The 20,384-nt window shown below is 37.2% G+C and overlaps 1 protein-coding gene across 1 annotated transcript; it reads right to left on the bottom strand.

Annotated features, from left to right (window-relative positions):
- Positions 1–3,026: 3,026 nt before the first annotated feature.
- On the bottom strand, positions 3,027–20,237 carry LOC125227141 (putative transporter SVOPL). Its single transcript, XM_048131366.1, has 10 exons — positions 19,912–20,237; positions 18,404–18,565; positions 15,195–15,357; positions 11,718–11,839; positions 7,375–7,613; positions 6,607–6,755; positions 5,545–5,650; positions 4,051–4,346; positions 3,679–3,806; positions 3,027–3,210 (listed from the first exon to the last, which is right to left on the bottom strand). Exons 1-10 carry the CDS (start codon positions 20,012–20,014, stop codon positions 3,152–3,154), a joined length of 1,527 nt encoding a protein of 508 aa, XP_047987323.1. The 5' UTR covers positions 20,015–20,237; the 3' UTR covers positions 3,027–3,151.
- Positions 20,238–20,384: the final 147 nt, after the last annotated feature.

The raw sequence follows: 20,384 nt of genomic DNA on the forward strand, positions 1-20,384 counted from the left end.
ATTTGTATGCATATACATTCAATCAAAAAAAATTTTTCAAAATTAAAAAAAAAAACATACAGACGACTTGAAAACCACCTTCCTTGAGAGATTTGAGGCGGCGGTTAAAAATAGACTTACATAAACATAATTATACTTAAATAGTAATATACCTACTACAAGCCAGATATATAGTAACAAACCAATAATATACAGCAATCATACCAACCAACAGAGTAATAATTTTTAAGAAAAAAAAAACCGTCGCCTTTCGGGTTCTGGTGAAAGCTACTTGCGAATGTTGGATTATGTAGAAATGTGTAAGTATTTTTTAAAACCGCTTTTAATGCTTTAATTATTAGATGGCAACACAAATGAATATACGTATAACGTTAAGGTTTGAGGAGTTTCCTCAATTCCTCATGAATCCGATTATATTATAAGAAATCGAAGCTTGACAAACTTTGATATGAAAACTCAATATGCTTAACAAACATAACTAAATAAATGTCACTGTTCTGAACTTAAATGCATGCTTTTCTTACAAACATACCAAAGTCACTATGAGTGTGCCGTTCAGATTTGAGGAGTTCGGTTCTGACTATCATCAGCAGTTCCACTGCATCAAATGTCACTGTTCTGGACGTAAGTGCATGCTGTTCTTATAAAAATACCAAAGTCACTATAAGCGTGCCGTTCAGATTTGAGGAGTTCGGTTCTGACCATCATCAGCAGTTCCACTGTACCAAATGTCACTGTTCTAGACGTAAGCGTATGCTGTTCTTATAAAAATGGCAAAGTCACTATAAGCGTGCCGTTCAGATTTGAGGAGTTTGGTTCTGGCCATCATCAGCAGTTCCACTGCACCAAATGTCACTGTTCTGGACGAAAGTGCATGCTGTTCTTATAAAAATACCAAAGTCACTATAAGCGTGCCGTTCAGATTTGAGGAGTTCGGTCCTGACCATCATCAGCAATTCCACTGCACCAAATGTCACTGTTCTGGACGAAAGTGCATGCTGTTCTTATAAAAATACCAAAGTCACTATAGGCGTGCCGTTCAGATTTGAAGAGTTCCGTTCTGGCCATCATCAGCAGTTCCACTGCACCAAATGTCACTGTTCCGTACCTAAATGCATGCTGTTCCTTTAAAAACACAAAAATCACAATATGTATGCCTTTCAGATTCGAGGAGTTCCCTCGATTTCTCCAGGATCCCATCATCAGAACTGGGTTCTGTGAAAAATGGGACCAATCTGTATGCATATACATTCAATCAAAAAAAAATTTTCAAAATCGGTCCAGTAACGACGGAGATATCGAGGAACAAACATAAAAAAAAAAAAACCTACAGACGAATTGAGAACCCCTTCCCTTGAGATTTGGAAGGCGGTTAAAAAATAGCAATACGATCACTAAGGGAGAGATAGGTAATGTTCTTTAAGCATTTTTTAAATAATTTTTAAGAAAAAAAAAACCGCCTTCCTTTGGGGTTCTGGTGATAAATACTTTCAAATGTTGGATTATGTTATCAATTCGTCTGTATATTTTTTAATGTTTGTTATTCGATATCTCCGTCATTTCTGAACCAATTTTGAAATCTGGATGATTCTGAAGTACTTACAGATGAGAATGATTATCAGAACGGAACTCTAACCAGGGGCGGCTCACTCTTCATCAGCAGTTCCACTGCACCAAATGGCACTGTTCTGGACGTAAGTGCATGCTGTTCTTATAAAAAATACCAAAGTCACTATAAGTGTGCCGTTTAGATTTGAGGAGTTCCGTTCTGACCATCATCAGCAATTCCACTGCACCAAATATCACTGTTCTGGACGTAAGTGCATGCTGTTCTTATAAAAATACCAAAGTCACTATAAGTGCGCCGTTCAGATTTGAGGAGTTCCATTCTGACCATCATCAGGAGTTCCACTGCACCAAATGTCACTGTTCCGTACGTAAATGCATGCTGTTCCTTTAAAAACACAAAAATCACTATATGTATGCCTTTCAGATTTGAGGAGTTCCCTCGATTTCTCCAGGATCCCATCATCAGAACTGGGTTCAGAACTGGGTTCTGAGAAAAATGGGACCAATCTGTATGCATATACATTCAATCAAAAAAAAAATTTCAAAATCGGTCTAGTAACGACGGAGATATCGAGGAACAAATATTAAAAAAAAAAAAAAAAAAAAACAGACGACTTGATAACCCCTTCCTTTGAGATTTGGAAGGCGGTTAAAAACAGAGAGAGATTGAGCCCGTCTAAGGTAAAAGAGGAGTTGTAAAATTTTGAAGAAGAAGATGGGAGAGACAGAAGTAGACTGCGAGACAACCTTACAGAATTAAGGTAAGTAACTAAAACGGCCCTTGAGATACTGGGGAGTTGTAGGATGAAATAAAATGCAATACAAGAGGGACAAGATATGAAGGTTACGACGATAGCGAATAGGAAGCCACTTGAGTTGTGTGCGAAAGTGAGAAACATGGTCATACTTGCGTAACCCAAATATGAACCGAATGCAAATATTTTGGATGCGCTGAAGTTTATTTAGTTGGTCCTCTGTTAGTTCAAGACTTACTTAGATATTGAATCACTATGTTTTGGTCTGATAGGTATCCGAAAAACAAAATGCGAAAAAGAATAGTCGAACTCTTGTTTGAGGAAGGAATTAAAAGCGTCGTGGACAAAAGTTACATGTTTTCGTAGATTTATGGACGGTCAACCAAATCTTGGCACTAACAAAAGGTTTTAGTAGTAGGTACGGTACAGCGGGGCAAATCTCGACTGGGGGGCAAATGTAACTGGTCCATTTTTTCTATGTTTTACAATGTTTGCATTATTAAATAGAGTGTCCACCGGTTACATATGGTAGACGTGTTCAGTGGATACATTTAGAACTCAACATCATAGTGTAATAATGGAAAAAAAATATTAGTTACATTTGCCCCCCAGTCGAGATTTGCCCCGCTGTACCTTATATGGATTTGCTGTGGTTACACAATGTATACTAGATACGAAGATAAATAAAAAAATACATCATCGTTGTCCTTGGAATAAGTCTTTACTCATCTTAAAATTAAAATAATACCTATTTTGTAGCTTGTACCAGATTCAGTTAGTTTGTCGTCAATCAAGAATCATTTAAACCTATCATTGAATAATATTTTTTAGAAGCAACATATTTTACTTTCTGCCTTCGGTAACAGGAATGCCATGAAGCCGCAAACTGAAAAGAAATATACTTAGTCATGAAATTTATCAAAATAGTACTGTACGTATAAACAGGCTGTTAGCACACAATTTAATAATACTTTTTATGTCTACTTTACGCATAAATTTTACTATAAAACACAAATGTCCACAGATATAAATTATGAGCTCAACGGGGGTGCGGGATGTTGATGTGAGATTTGTGAGAGTCAGCATCTCTGAAGTAGTAGGCGTCCATAGGCTACCGGAGACTGCTAGTCTGCTCAATCAGGCGAGTCGTGTGCTTGTTTGTCAGTGACGTAGTGTACTAAAGTTCTTAGCAACTTTTTTAAGTTAAAAAATTGTGGGTGTCAGATATTCCTCTGAATACCTTGGCTACCAAAATAATTTTAATGAATTTGACGTTTACGGTGGTACTTACAATCCCAATCACTGAAAATTCCGTGTTAAAAATAAGCTTGCTAGGAGGAATACACCTACTTACCCAATAACAATCCACCGAAAAAGTAGAAGGTGGTTTCGCATGTGGCGTTGATGAGTATCCCCGCGAGGTTTGTACCGAGTATTGACCCAATTCGCCCCAGCATTATTGCTAGGCTCACCGCCATACCCCTGAAATGTTATTTCAACGTTATTTAATGTTATAATTATAAAATTCATAAACTGTATGGTGTTTTCACAGTATTAAGTAACTTCCAAAAATTTTATTTAAGGAAGTCAATAGGTACTTAAATAAACCAATCGTACCAATGTACCTACGGGCCGGGGTTTGAACCCGTGACCTCCGGATTGAAAGTCGCACACTTTTCTACATATCGCTATAGGCATTTAATTTTCCAGTGCTCATTTTCCTTACCTCAGATGCGTTGGAAATATTTCGACCGCATAGGCATTTACAGGCCCAACAGCAACAGCTACCATTTGCAGAGCCGACAGCAACACCGCGAACACCATACTCGTTCTTATAAAATTGATGGATATGCAGAAAGAGCCCAGAATGAAGTACACTAGTACTAGAAGCACTTTCTTTCCAATGATCTTGAGTGTGCTACTGACCAGTAAAGATATGATGGCACAAGAAAGACTGGCTATTGCATTCACAAAGAACGTAACTTGGTCTATGCTGTCGTTACAAATTTCTGCTTCCTGAGTCTGCGGAAGAACATTGAAGTTTGGAAAATGTTACGGGCAACTCTTACATCAAAATAATTAATAACAAATAAATACCTAATTCTTACAATTACTATTTGGTACATACTCATATAGGTACTTAAACCTCGTAAGTCCCGGCGTACTTGTACAGGTACAAATTAAATTCTACATTTGACCTCTTATAGATAGAAAAGGAAGTTACAATTTCGAAATCAGAAATATTGGCCTGCTCGTACGAGGAAAGGAGATCGGAAATGATGGGCGATTTGTATTGAATACGCCGGTCGCAAGTTCTTGAACTCAACTTCTAGATGGACGCTGCTAAGTATTTGGTTATTGCGTGCATATAGATACACGCGCATCATTTCCGTGTCTTCCTCAGTTCCTCACTGTCACTTCCATTCCATGTAATTATATTTTGGGACCGCACACTTGTTTTTATTTTCTAATAATTTTGGTACACATAAACTTTAATTTACTTAGGGCCACTTGCATTAACGAAAATGGAGGGTTAACCCACCATTTTATGGCCGCTGTACACATGTGGCCAACGGTTCCACCAACCCTTGGTGGAACCCCTTGGCCAAGATAAGAGTCGCTGTTTACACATTGGCGAACCAATCACTTGGCATTGGCTCTTCATGAAAGATGGACGTGGAATGGAAAGGCTAGGAAATTCTAGGTCATTTACGTTGTCACCAAAATTTGATTAAAAAATAATAACCCCGTAGTAAAATTACATTATTTGATATATTAACAATTTTTTGAATATTCTGATAAGCACATTTATCTTTTTTAGGCAATACATTAAACATTTGCAAGGTTATTTTATTTCCTAAAATCAACACTATTATTTTCATTGATAAACTTATTATTTTCGTAAATATTTCACTACTATCCTCTCTGACGGCTGACGACAAACTGAATGAAGCGCCAACGTGTAAACGCAGTTGGCCATTGGCGCCAAGATCCTTTGATGTGTGGACAAAAAACCGACACCAATCGGTTGGCCGGCCAGCGCTAGCGCCAACTGCCAACATACGGCCAAGTAGCCCTCTACACGCTTGGCCAAGGGGTTCCACCAAGGGTTGGTGGAACCGTTGGCCACATATGTACAGCGGCCATTATATGGAATTTGACAGATGACAGCCAATCCTGAGGTGCCCTGAGTTGGTGCAATTGGGCCTTAGGTACCTACCTCATTAAGTCTTTGAGCGATAACTTCGCAGGCCGTGACTCCGTCACGACCCTCACTGAGCACTCGGTTCAAGATATCCGGAATCCACATGTAGAGACCGTTTAACCTGAAAATGTATTGTTTGAAGTATGACTCAGATAATGAAAGAGAATCGTATAGTACCTATGTTATTTAAATTAGAACCAGGGGCGGCTCACTCCGCGATTCCATAGCCGCGCTACAAGTACATGCGGGCGGCCGCGAGTTCGCGGCCTAATCAGGGGTGGCTCGAATTCTCACGGAACGCACGTTCGCACTTTCTATTGTTACTATACATCGCGAGTTTTTTTAAAGGTTCATATTCGATATCCGCGTGTGGAATGGCTAATAATGCTTAGTTAAATAAACATCATGAATAAAATAGGACAATATTACACAGATCTACTATTGACTATGTCATTTATGCCCCACGGAAACGTTCAATCAGGCTTGTGACGTTGGGACTTAAACAAAAATATATAAATACTGTATATATACCTAGAAAGTACCCAAGACTTGAATATAATAACATAACATTTTATTTGAGTATTATTATTTTTTAATCCATAGGCAACCCTAACGTCCGACGCTGCGCACGTGCGGCTCGTTTCTTTGTAATCATTTTGTAGGCATTTAAAAAGGCGGCATTTCGTGAACTCAAAGCAGTGGGCCTTCTGTACTTGTACTATTATATATTCTGTGTTAGAACAGTGCTCGAAAAAAACATTAAAACTTAAGAGTTTCTATCATCAGTCTACCTAGATCGCTTTTTTGACGAATCGGGTTGGAAAACCGCCATTACAAATAGCAAAATTAATCGAAATCATAAATATACAATAATTGCTCGTTTAGGGAGACTAAGAAATTGTCATAAAATACCTCTTTTAAGTGAACTACACGTAATTACCTATTTATATTTAGTAGGTACAATCATATTAGATCCATAAATGCGTTATAAAAATATAATTAATTAATTATAGGTACATTAAGTATGTCTATAAATAATATGATGTTATATAATACACAAAAATAATACCTACTTACGTAGAAAAAACACCAAACAATAGGAAGCCATTCAGAGCCATCCATTTTGCGTATGGTGGTCTCATTAGAGGCAAGGATTGAACCTTGAGTGAGGTGATGAAACCGACCTTTTCTCTCTTGGAGTCTTCTACAATTTTAAGCACTTTGATCTGAAATAATTAAATTTATTTTTTATTTAAGCCCTGTATCTAAACGTTTACTTTTTTATAGTAGCAAAATTTGACCTGTGTGCTTCTTTGCTAAAAATATTTAACTTTACAAAAAGTAAGACTACACCAGAAGGGTAGGGCTAGGGGAAGGGTAGGAACACCTGCTTCATTACATTAATGGGTAGGTATGATACATCTCAAAGGCGAAAAATACATGTTGAGCGAAATGAAATACGCGACTGACTATTTATAATTTTAATATTCTACTCCCGTAGTCCCGTACTATTATTTTATTTGTCATTTACAGTGTCGTGGTTAGATCTTTAAAACCCTACACAAAAAAAAAATGTGAAGAAAATTCTATAGTCTATTCTCCAAAAACGCATTGTTAGGCTTTGTAATAAATACTCGTGGCGTCTTTGTTAACAATTTTCGGCTTTGCCTGAAAACGCCTGTTACCCACGCCACTCGCATTTTTTGACCTCTTTTAAACGCCGGTTGCATTAAATACTAATATAATAAGTTTGTGTCTAACTGAACTTTTTTGCATACTTGCATAAAAAGGTAGGTATGATCAAAGTCACAAATATTAAACATTGTACTCAAACTCACAACTTACCGGAAACTCGTCCTTCAGCTTTCCTTTATTCGCAGCGTACATAGTCTCTATAACAGCCAGGGCCTCGTCATATTTCCCTTGCGAAACTAAATACTTGGGGCTTTCGGGGCCGAACGACATCAGGCAAGCAGATATGATGAAGAATGACGAATAAACGATAACCAGAAGTCGCCACGATCGAAATGCGTACACGCCAAACTCAGCTCTAAAGGGAAGCGGAATGATGCCCCAAGCGAGTACTGCAAGGTAAAACGTACAAGTTTACCCCCTTATTCATAAACGTACTCTAAAGTTATCAAGCCGATAAAGTTCGTTTGTCCCTTTCTATCACACCAATACGTCGGAAAGGGACAAATAAACATTATCGGTTTGATAACTTTAGTGAACGTTTATGAATAAGGGGGTTAATGTTTACCTACTTCTGTAATTATAGGTTTTGGCTTGGTTTTATGATTCCGTACCCCAAAAAGGCTAAAACGGATCCTTACGTTTGTTAAATCCTGTGTGTAGGTACATATTATCCGAGCGGTGTGCGAGTTTACATCGATGTACTGTACCTATGTATTAATTAGGGCTGGTTTTTCAATCGCCAGATAAATAATATCTGTGGGCGACAGCCGACCCACCGGCCGAACGTACCTAACGATCGAACATTAGATGACCCTAAGTTATCCTATTTAATTCCTTACTTAAGTTGTAATAGCTAAAAATAAAGATCTTGATCAACGTAGGTAGCCTAAGATCTAGGTAGACTATGTATTAGGTTTAAGATGTAACTTACTTTAATACTCGATCGAAGCATTCATTGAAAATAAGCCTTACGAACCTTCCCATATCCCTGCCATAATAGAAATGAGCGCGATCTTGCCTACAGCTCGTCTATATTTACGTGCTAGAGCGAGAGAAAGTGTGTGAGCCAGACAGGTAAACGCATGGTAAATTTCTCTCCAAAATAAATTGGGGATCTCTCCAAAACTTTGACCCTCGTACCTACTTCGAGCCTAGATCTGCGGCTGAAAGTACATACGAGTGTCATTGTGGAAAAAGGTAATGGTTATGACTTAGGTAAGATCTAAGCTCTCACACTTCTCCTCGAACCGCAGGATGAGATAATTTGCCTAGCACATTATCATTTTGGATAGATCTAGCTCATTAATCTAGACTTTGTAGCTAAACCGTAATCATGCACTTGCTTGAACTATTGCAAGCGTATAGAGCGTGTCTAGATACACCTAAAAACATATGGTTATATAGCCGCACGACTTAGCCTGAAGTAGGAAACCTAGATTAAAATCTAATCAAAGTACAAACGTAATCGAAGCTCGTGCATTTTTACGAAATAATATTAGCCAATCACAGCGCTCGAGTCCACCGCGATAGTTACTGTGACAAGGGTTTAACAGCTCGACTCACAAGGTCTTACCATAACGAGAGCCGCGATTATACGCTACTTTGACCTGTGATTGGCTAAAACTGTGCGTGGCGATCATATAAAAGCTCATACATTTAGAAAATTTGCATCAGTTTACCAGCAATCAGTTTACCAGTTTATCAGTTAAGTGAACCAGATCAGAACCAAGATCCAGTTAAAATTGTGAACGGACCTAGAGCCAGAACGCGAATAAAAGTGTAATTTTGATCCAAATTGTGAACCTGAACTTAAATAGAGATATATATTTTCCGAACGATCTGTTTTCTTTACATAGCTTACAAACTTAATTGAGTTATCGAAGACGCTCCTGTGGATGTGACCGCATCGTCCACAATATCTGTCTGATAAATATTAGCTGTCATTGTCATTTATACGTGTGATGAAAAGGATAGTGATAACTTTATCTGATAGATATATTTATCCGGCGATTGAAAAACCGGCCCTTAGTACAATAACCGCATATAAATTATAAATGCTGTAAAAGGACGAAGGACATATTTGGATTAAGTACTTGTTTTATACGGAAGGCAATTAATTACAACCGGTAAAGCCGGTTTATTGGAAATAACTTTTGAATAAATGCATGTAGATAATAATATTCATAATACCTACAACATAATAAAATTATTAAGGTGAGAGGTATACGCGCTTGCATTGAATAAGTAGGTATATCAAATATATCGGAAACTTAATGTCTGTAAGCAGGTAGATAGGTAATTACGTAGGATACCTATACCCTAACCTATAAACCTATTTACTCTTGGCAAAGACATATTTAACTCCGTATAGACGGATAAAGTCTAAGAAAAAAACGTACCTCATAGCCCTAGAGAAAAAGGTACGGTGGCCTAGATGGCGTTACACCTTTGGGGAACGCTCGGCTAGATGGCGCTAATATTAATATTTGATATTTTAACACATATCAAGCTAAGAATATAGGTCAAATTGTCAAAACTGAGATTCAAAAGTTTTAAGCTTGTGTCGAGAGATGGCAGTATATTATGCACTGTGATTAGTGATTACACATTTTACTTTGACAGTAACTCTTTGCTCTTGGTAATATTAATAGATCACGTAGCTTGACCATATTTCATTACATTACTCGTTCCGAACGGGGACTTAATAAACAGTTAATTGCGTTGCGTTGCTTTAATTTCAATTAAGGCGCACGACCGATAAAGTCTAAGAAAAAAACGTACCTCATAGCCCTAGAGAAAAAGGTACGGTGGCCTAGATGGCGTTACACCTTTGGGGAACGCTCGGCTAGATGGCGCTAATATTAATATTTGATATTTTAACACATATCAAGCTAAGAATATAGGTCAAATTGTCAAAACTGAGATTCAAAAGTTTTAAGCTTGTGTCGAGAGATGGCAGTATATTATGCACTGTGATTAGTGATTACACATTTTACTTTGACAGTAACTCTTTGCTCTTGGTAATATTAATAGATCACGTAGCTTGACCATATTTCATTACATTACTCGTTCCGAACGGGGACTTAATAAACAGTTAATTGCGTTGCGTTGCTTTAATTTCAATTAAGGCGCACGACCGATGCGACGAAATGGCGAGGACTTCCAAGATTCTACAAATTAATCACGTAAGTACGTGTTTTTATAAGATACCTAGCCAACGTCACAACCTCTTACGCTTCGTAAGCGTATTATCATACCTAGTTCTCTGTATCGCTTTTCCGTAGTGGCGCGACATTGCCAGCATTCCGCCAATTAGCGTCAACGATTGTCACTTCGGCAGGGAAGTGCGAACAGCGACTTTAAAATAAAGAATAAAATAAAGAACTTTATTTTAAAATAAAATAAATAACATATTAAGACGCTAGCCTTCAGTATAAATGCCACTCTTAACAAGCAAGGAGTTGAAAGAAAACGAATTTTTTTTTATACTACATCGGTGGGAAACAAGCATACGGCCCGCCTGATGTAAAGCGGTCACCGTAACCTATGGACGCCTGCATGGACGCCTGCAACTCAAGCAGTGTCACATGCGCGTTGCCACCCCATTAGAAACTTGTACATTCCCTTTTGCTGTTTTAAGTACACAGCAAAAAGGAGTGTACAAGTTCTAAGGGGGGTTCGGGTTGCCGACGACTCAAAGGACAATTAGACGGAACAAGTTAGTTCCGTAAGTCCTCCCGTCATCAGCTCACCGCACCCTCGTTGAGCTCTGGCAGCTGCATGAGCTGAGGTTTGGTGTTACAATGACAGGTTGCTAGCCCACTTTACATGCAGCTACGCTGACGCCATGCTGCCAGTCCATGGACAGAATTGCGTGGTTTTGTATGCACCTATGCTGCAATTGCTGCAAGCAATCGAGCGTACAATGACGATTACGCGTCTATGCAGCTACGCTAGGAAAGCAGGCCTAGTTGAATATTGCTAACGAGGGTAAGTTAGTAAGACTCGAGTTTGCAATATTCTTACGACACGAGTTTGAATTTATGAATGCATCATGGAAAAATAACAATGTTCTCGCTGTTTCGAATCCCATTTTGATTGTAGGTAATAATTATGTTCTTGCCGTTATGAAGAGTTATAAGTATTTAAAATTATATTTTACAAGATTACAAATACTCGTATTTCGTTGATCAAGGATGCATAAGGGTGCATTCCTGACCAGTCTACCCGAAGTGACAATTGTTGACGCTACGCTACGTAGCGATTGACACAGTCTGGCTCTGTCATGTCACGCCACAACAGAAGAGCAATAGGGAGAGTTTATACGCTTTTACGCAGCGAAAGCGATTTTAACGTTGGCTAGTTACACAGGGCTCTGTACAGGAACTTGTTTACAGGGAAGTCGTTTATCTCTGCAGCTAAATGAAGATTCACTCACATATTTTTGCGAAAAGTAATTAAGTATGTTCTTTATAAATAAAATTTCTACTTACAGGGTACTAAAGCGGATCCAAGTGTCTGCATAGCATTCGTGATGGAGAGAGCCAAGTCCCTATGTTTCTGAGGAAGAATCTCGCCAATGAAAGTGTATGGTGCTGCTGCTGGGCATGCCATGCTGAAATAATGAGGTCAATATTAACAATAGGCTAGTTTCCTACTAGTCAAATCAGCTTCTTTTTAAAAACTGTCAAAACGATTTGCTAATAAGGGATTACTATGAAATACTGAGTAGTGACGTCACGGTGAATTCATTTAGGTACTTTAGGTATATCTTTCTCTTTGACTTATTAAATAGAAATTTTGTTTAAACTCTACTGTCCATATTTTTCTTCTAATTACGTGGTGCTTTATTTCGTGCACTGCATTATAAAATATTTTATTTTAAGTATAGGAAACTAGCCTATTTTATTGGTGTAAAATATTGTTTTACAGTACCTACCTTCGCACATTTCACGTACTTGAATACATCACGTTTTAATTCTCTACACAATACTAATATGGGCAATATTGCCCCTAACTTAAGGCTGCTTTCGAGAAAAACATCAAAATGATGTGAAATTGATAGTTTTAGTCGGTGAAATACTACACTTTCCGTTATCCAATAGATATATTTAATTCAAGTTTCAATTAGAGCACCTTATCATCTTGATGCTTATCAGACTGGATTTTAGAAAACTAACTCAGTAATTAAATTAATTATGAATTTTTCTCTGATGCACGTTTAGGAAAACCCGCGTATAGCGCTGGATTAGTCGATCTTATTTGTAAAATTTGGACAATTTGGAATACTGAAACTGTTAAATTTATAATACTGTATATAGTGTATATCCTGTACTACAAACTTCTCAGACTACATTTTTATTATAAGGTTTTAAAAAAGAGTAAACAAGGCTAAGACGAATTCAATTTTTTTCAGAAATTACCTAAAATTAAGTGACAATTTCTTCGAAAATCTACATCACATCGGAGTTATTTTCGTACAAAATTAATCTGCAACGTTTACTAAAATTGCTCTTATGCCTTAGTGATTATACATTTCTATTATTCATTTAATAAATAATAAATATATAATAATAATAAATTATATATTTTTGGCAATTTTTTGAAAACGAGCCTTCCCAATATGTCATATATTTGTAAACTACTCGGAAAGCTCTTTAATTTGATACCACACACGGTATGATTAAGCGCTCGGTTGCGATTTCACTATTTTTCACATGAAAGCCCTCTTAATATTTTGGCTCAGTGATCCAAAGTGAATCTTGGGCTCCTAAATGAAAGCACGCCAACTGTCCCGATCCTGCGCAAACTCCTGCAGGTCACTGTTGTCCATGTTACACATATTTTAATTAGTCAAACTCCATCAGTCTGTATCAGTTGCTGATAAATAGATTAATGGCATTCATCAAATTAACTGCTAATTCAGCAGTAGCGATTACGAAAACTTGGAGAATAGGATACACAGAATTTCACAAGATATACCTGGATATTAATATAAATAATACTAACCAAACCAAAAATATATGAGATCGGGATATTAGATTTGGTGCCATTTTTGGACTGTCTTTAAACGACTTCCAATAACATTTAAAGGGCGTGCCCGGATAAGCTAAGTGATTCTGCCCCCATCAGTGTTGCCAGATTATAATTCTGTAAATCTGTAGGCTGCGGCCAAAATATCCGTAGAATTCCGTAGATTGCAATTTAAAAAATCCGTAGTTCTACAGACTTTTCTTTTAAGTTTTTATGGTCGATTCCGTCTCTAGAAAAAGCGGAAAATTAAAAAAAAAATTGGATAGTTAAAAGACACGAAGAATTAAAATTTCGCGCCTTTTTACTGTGACACACCTCTGTTTGACAGACTATATTGAAGCATAAATAATGAGTAATGAAAAGTAGAAGTGTATGTAGCACTTCTACTTTTTCGCCATATTATTACAGTGCGTACCTACCAAAGGTATTGGTACGCTTCAATTCCGTTCCTTTTTACTACATTAGTGTAGCCTTAGAAAGTTAGATCTTGTACAGCGTGATAACGTGTACAACGAAAAACGAAACGAAACGAAACGCAAAAGTATAAATAGTCGCTATAGTCCGAAGCACATCCGAAGCGTGACAGACGGGAATCACTTTTCGTTATTAGCAATAACTCACAATATCTTTATTGCTAACATGTATAATTTAGTAAAAAATTGTGTTTATTGGAATTCCGTGGAAATTTCAAAAAAATCCGTAGGTCTGTGTTGAAGCCCCGAAATCCGGAGATCTACAGACTTTTCCGTAGATCTGGCTACGCTGGCCCCCATTGAGTTTGGGCTTGTAATTTTTATGGGTGGTGTGGCTCTATATTAGTACAGTAGAACCCGCTTAAAACGATTCTGAGGGGACCCAGCCTAAAAAGCGTATTATACGGGAAATCGTATTAAACGTGAAAAAATTGTGATTTTTAATCGTAAACTTTTAATATGGTTATTTTTTCTTGGCGAGATAATGCTTTTCTTTTATTTTTGACATCACTGAACCAAAGATGGGACAAAGAATTCAGAAACTTAACACCGCAGCAGTGATAATGAGCGAAGTTTATGTAGGTAGGTACGAACTATAGCACTAACCGCTGAGTTAGGACAATAAATTACAAATTTATCTTTACGGGTGGCGGTGTCGCCAGAATCGCGTAATTAGTACAGTACAATTAGTTCCGATTTTTTGTCACCCGCATAAATAAAGTTGTAAAGTAATGCGAGGTGGGTGGTTTTAGATGGTGTATTAAGCGGGGACGCGAGTCGTATTAACCGTGAAAAAATGTCTGAAAACAAGTCTCAAATTGTAGGGACCGGCGTAAAATGGCGTAATATGCGGGAAATCGTATTAAACGTGATCGTTTTAACCGGGTTCTACTGTAATTATTTTGATTTCAAAACACGCCATTTAAAATTAATTGAAACTGAATATTAAAATTGGTTGAACATAATTATAAAATTTAAAATAACATTAATTTTAAGCAGGTAAGTAATACAATGATTAGGGGCATTTTCAAAATTTGGGTCCCCCAATTAGCAAAAGTTGTTAACAAAAATTAACTTTGCGGACGATAACATCTGTTGTTTACCTCTATTCTTGATCTTCAATACTTTATAATTATATTTTGTTCAACATAATAAAGATATAAGTAATACTTCATAATTACACTCGAATTTAATTCCTATGGCCCTAGTGGCTCTAGTGAAACGGGATACAACTGATACAAAGTCGCGCGCAACTCGCTCAAAGCGCCATAGATTTGTACAAGTAGTTACGCCGGGAATTGCGAGTACCCAGTGAGTAAGACCGTTTTCACATTATCCGAACCGATATCGGATGTCGGAAGGATTTCAATAGAAAAAATCCAAGATGGCGCCTGTAATGTATGGGATATCGGTCCGACATCCGATATCGGATCGGATAATGTGAAAACGCACTAAGTTACGTACCATATGGAAGCGAGGAACTTGCACGTGGTAAAGCTGATGAGTTCGGGCATGAAAGCCGAGAGTATTCCGAAGGTTCCGCAAAGCACGGAACTGTAGATGATCATTGTCTTGCGGCCTCGCGTGTCCACTAGGTAACCCCAAGGGAACGATGTCACGACAACCGCTGGAAATGGAAACTGAATGTGTTAATTCCCCAATTAGGTTTCATTGTAGCGGATATGGAAAGACTAAGGTTACCCTATTACTGATCTACTTATTGTTCGCTGAAATAGGCAATTTAATCAATAGCGGCCGTGGCCCTGCGGGAGATATTTTCCTGTTTAGCTCTTTTATAACACAACTATCGATTCGATCTATCAATTTTTACGAGTTTTACGTATTTATATTCTTATTTATACTTACTTACAAATAGATTTTTTACGGCAAACAGTTACCCATCGGCTTTTCAATTTTTTAGGATGCTTTTAGGTTTATCCATTCTGTTCAGCCGGACTTTATAAAAAATAATTGCTACCATGTGATGTGACATGTGACACATAGGTACTGGTTTTCATATTAATTACCTATGAGGGAGGAATACCAAAATATGTTTTAAATATGGCTTATGTTGAAATAAATATACTTAATTGACAAACGTCACAAACGCATTGTAAGCGATTATGTTATTTGCAAAGTTTTTCGTTCTGTTAATATTTTGTACAGGCCATATTTCCGTTCTGTTAATATTTTATACAGGCATAAAGTCGCCGAAATGGGTGACAATATGAAAATTCTATGGCCAAGAAACCAGCATTTTGAAAAAATGTAGATCAAATTCAAATACACATCTCGAAAACAACTTACTTTTATTTAAATATGTTCTGTTGCTGATAATGTGCTTGATAATGATAAGATAATCTATAAAACATCCTAAGGGACCGGCCACACTTAAGAGACGCATGTCCTGAGGTGCGGAACGGACGTCCGCGCCACGCCGCCTGAATGTAATTCAAAAAACGTCTCCTCAGTACCTTCCTATACAAAATGTACTGAGGAGACGTTTTCTGAATTACATTCAGGCGGCGTGGCGGAGACGTCCGTTGCGCGCCCCGAGACACGCGACGCCTACTCGTAAGTGGGGACACTGCCTAACAATTATTTTCCTAAGGGATTGATCAAAGAAGATTTGATGTCATTATTGTTTTTACTGCGATTCGATAACATATTTATTATTACAAATATGTTATAAGAATTGTTATTTACTCGTAATCTTATAATCATATAGGTATGTATAGTTTTATTGCACACATTACTCATAGGTGCATGAAAATTATTGAACGGATTAAAGTCAGTTTATTAAATGCTGTGTTATTACACTATAATCTTGTTTTGATCTTGCACTGAATCGCATTGCTTGTTTATAATAGTAGTTTATGCGACTATTAATCTATATCAATGCTAATAATAGTTATTTGTTATACAAGGGGCCAAAGTTGTATTTTAACGCCGAGTGTGAAATTGAAAAACGAGCAAGTGAAAGCATTCTATAGTTGAACCACGAGCGAAGCGAGTGGTTCGAGAATAGAATCCTGAACTTGCGAGTTTTTTAACACACGAGAAGTAAAATACACTTGCACCCGAGTGTAACACAAAACTTTTCCCCTCACTACAGCGAGGAAACTACAACGCAAAAAATGCGTTTATCACTGCTTCCAGTAGTTCCACAGGCGGTAAATCCTCTTTACTATTAGATTCACCTACTTTTATCAATTTTTAAGCAGTTAATTTGACTTTATTCAAGGTCAAATTACTTTATCCACTAGTGGATAAAATGCGTTTTTACCCGCTGGTATAATAAACACGTGTTTCCGAGCTAGTAAGGGGAAAAGGACATTACAAGACGAGTGTGGGTTTATGAAACGAGCCTAAGGCGAGTTTCTTAATAGGCTACTTGCATCCTAGTCAAATCAGCTTCTTTTTAGAACTGTCAAAACGAATTCGAACGACTTGGTAATATGGAATTTGTATGAAATCGAATTGTTATTAGGTAGGGCTCCTGTTGGAAGTGTGCGTTATATCAGAATCCTGATGAAGTGCTAAAGCCGTTCAGTTTAGGTTGTGAGAAAGGGACGAAGCTATAGCAGTTCCATAGCTCCGTCCCTCTCTCTCATCCTAAACTGAACGGCTTTAGCACTTCATGGTAACCCCCTGATGAAGTTGCCAAGGTTTTATAACGCGTCGAGTATGTTTGCGGAGGCTCGCCTTCCTGATTTATTTGACGTAATTCGATTCTTATGGAATTGGCTACGCAGCTCTGAAAACTGTAGTGAGGATTTACAGAGTCCAATCCAGAGGCCAGAGTAGGTTTTGGCTCTCCTTGCATCGAGATGCGAACCGGAATTAGGTAATGTGAATATAAAATGTTTTTTTCTACTTGTAATCTATTATTATTATTATTTATTATCAGAAAAAGGTACATTTATGCAGTAACACGTGTCCCACAAAACGGTGTACACAATTTGACTGTGGGATCAGAGTCTCTTCGCTAATAACTAAGAATAAAATAACACTTACAAAGTATCAATTAGAAACTTAAATAGTTTTCTTTTGAATATATTTCTATTGGCCTCCGACCTGAGGACCTCCGACCTCCGATCTGTCAATTAGGACACCACAGACTAAACTATAAGTGCAAACTTTTCAGTGTTGGATACTCTATGGCAGTTCCGACTCAATTATAATAAGCTCATTATAGTTGACTTTAGTTAACTGTAATAATTTCAAAAATAGTACTTCATACAATTTCTATACTAATTTGCGATACCTGGCAAATTTTCCTGCATCTGAAACACATTTTCTTTTATCTGTCGCGTTATCGGCCAATCAGAGACGGTTATTACAAACAATTGGTTGCTAGGTAATTCGATGTTGATACAACGGTGAACGACTCTATTAACATTAATTTTAACTTGCATGAATGATGATATTTCCGTCCATTGATGATGAAGATGATGACTCGTAGAAAAAGTATTGTATACAATAGTGATATAATTAAGCTTTTCACTCTCGTACCGTACTATTAGGCCACTCAGCAAGCTTCGTGGCCTAAACATGGTACTCGACTGAAAAGCTTTGTATTATATCACGATTGTAAAATACTATTTCAATAGGATCTATGCTGATTGTATAAGTATTTACCTTTTAGCATGAAACACCAAAAACAGGCTTACCTATGTATGGTAGCGAGGCGATGATTCCGCGCTGTGCGTCTGACATCTTCAGGTCGCATTTCGCTGCAGGCAGCAGGTACGCGTACCCCATCGTCTCGATTAAAGCCGATATTAGGAACAGCGCCAGCACTAGGCAGTATTTGATGTTGTACCAGCCGACACCTGCAATAGTTCCAACATACGCTTTTAGTTGCTTATAATTTTCATGCTTTTTAAATGATTTTTGTCACTGCACCGACATTAGTGAATTTCTATTTTGCCCTTCGGTTGCCATATGTATTTTTTTATTGTGCAATAAAGAAATATTAATACCTATTACCCGTGCCCGTGTGGTGACGGGTTAAGAATTTCACCACCCCCTTTCCTCCCGTGGGTGTCGTAGAAGGCGACTGTGGGATATAGGTTAAATTGTGGCGTAGGCGAGAGGCTGGCAACCTGTCACTGCAATGTCACAATTTCGTTTTCTTTCGACCCCTTATTTGCCAAGAGTGGCACTGTAACTTTAGCAGTTTCATGTGCTCTGCCTACCCCTTTATGGGATACAGGCGTGATTGTATGTTGTTGTTGTTGTTGTTGTAATACCTATTACCTAATTTCATGGTAGCGTTTGTTAAGGGTGTGTGAAAAAGTTAAATTCAAATGAGACTATATTAACCCTTTCTCCGAAACAGTTATTAGGTAGGTACCCACTTACGCATAATGACCACATACGCGCCAGATTTAAGAAAAATATATTATGACTTTTTTAAATAAAGGTACCTAGGTACAGTCGAGTTCATAAGTATGTGTACATTTTTCATCTTATTGCTACGAGTTAAGGTGAGGAAATGTACAGATATTAAATTTATGAACTCTACTGTACTAAGCTGTGCAGTAATTGAAATCTATAAATATATACATATACCTAGTGTACATATGATCTAAATATCACTAAGTTCTAATGAAATTACGTGGTTGTTACCTAAAATAATGTAAACAAACAAGCCGTTGAACTCTGGACTTCTGCTAAGTATTGAGATAATACAAAATGTTAGGTTTATAATTATATTTATTTCTCCGTATTCTCCAGTAATAATAAACGAAAATGTTTATTGTGTACGAGCTGTGCCAGAGACATCAATTAATAACACCTATTTATGATGCAAATGCCTTTTGTAAAAATACGTTTAATGGTAGTGGCACCTGAATGGTATGTACTAAAGAATTTGGGACCCCCCAATTAGCGTAAGTTGTTAACAAAAATTAACTCACTGTCAGTTTTGTGGCGATAATTAAATTAATTAAGCATGAAATTTCTATAAAATTATTGTTTTTGTGTTTATTGCATAAACTTTAAGCAAACATTCAGAATGTGAAAAAAGTAAATTTTTAGACAGATTATATGCTTAATTGTCGTCACAAAATAAAATTGTAAAAATTACCAGAATATAATTAGTTAATTTAATAGTTTTTGAACTTTTTGAATGCTGCTGTAAAAGTTGTAATTATAGATATTTTAATTAACTTACCCGCCACCGAAAGAGCTTGTTCCAAATCTGCTGCATATTTTTCACGACTATTAACACTGTTCGAAACAGTTTTTAGATTTAACTCCATATTCAATCGACTCATGTTACACTCATTTGACACGATAATACTAAATTTATATTGTATCTAACAGAAACGTTTGCAAACAATTTTACAGTTACGGTCGTATAACGTTAACACTATTGTATTATTTAATTATTAGTAGCTAACACTAAAACTGGCTCGATTATATGGTCGATACACAATAAACCATTGCCAGTTTTTGTAGCTCGCGTTTCGCGACACGTTTAAAGTAAACGGAGCATTGGAGGGCAATAATCAGCGCAGGGTTGAAACAACGAGTCGCGTTATCAGTGACAGTAATTAATAGTAGGGGAGCCAAAGACGGGATTATTTAAGTTACTTAAAGGTTATGACATTTTTAGTGACCATTGGTTTTATGATAAATTTTACA

The sequence above is a fragment of the Leguminivora glycinivorella genome, chromosome 1, assembly GCF_023078275.1.
Source record: "Leguminivora glycinivorella isolate SPB_JAAS2020 chromosome 1, LegGlyc_1.1, whole genome shotgun sequence".
Classification (NCBI taxonomy): domain Eukaryota; kingdom Metazoa; phylum Arthropoda; class Insecta; order Lepidoptera; family Tortricidae; genus Leguminivora; species Leguminivora glycinivorella.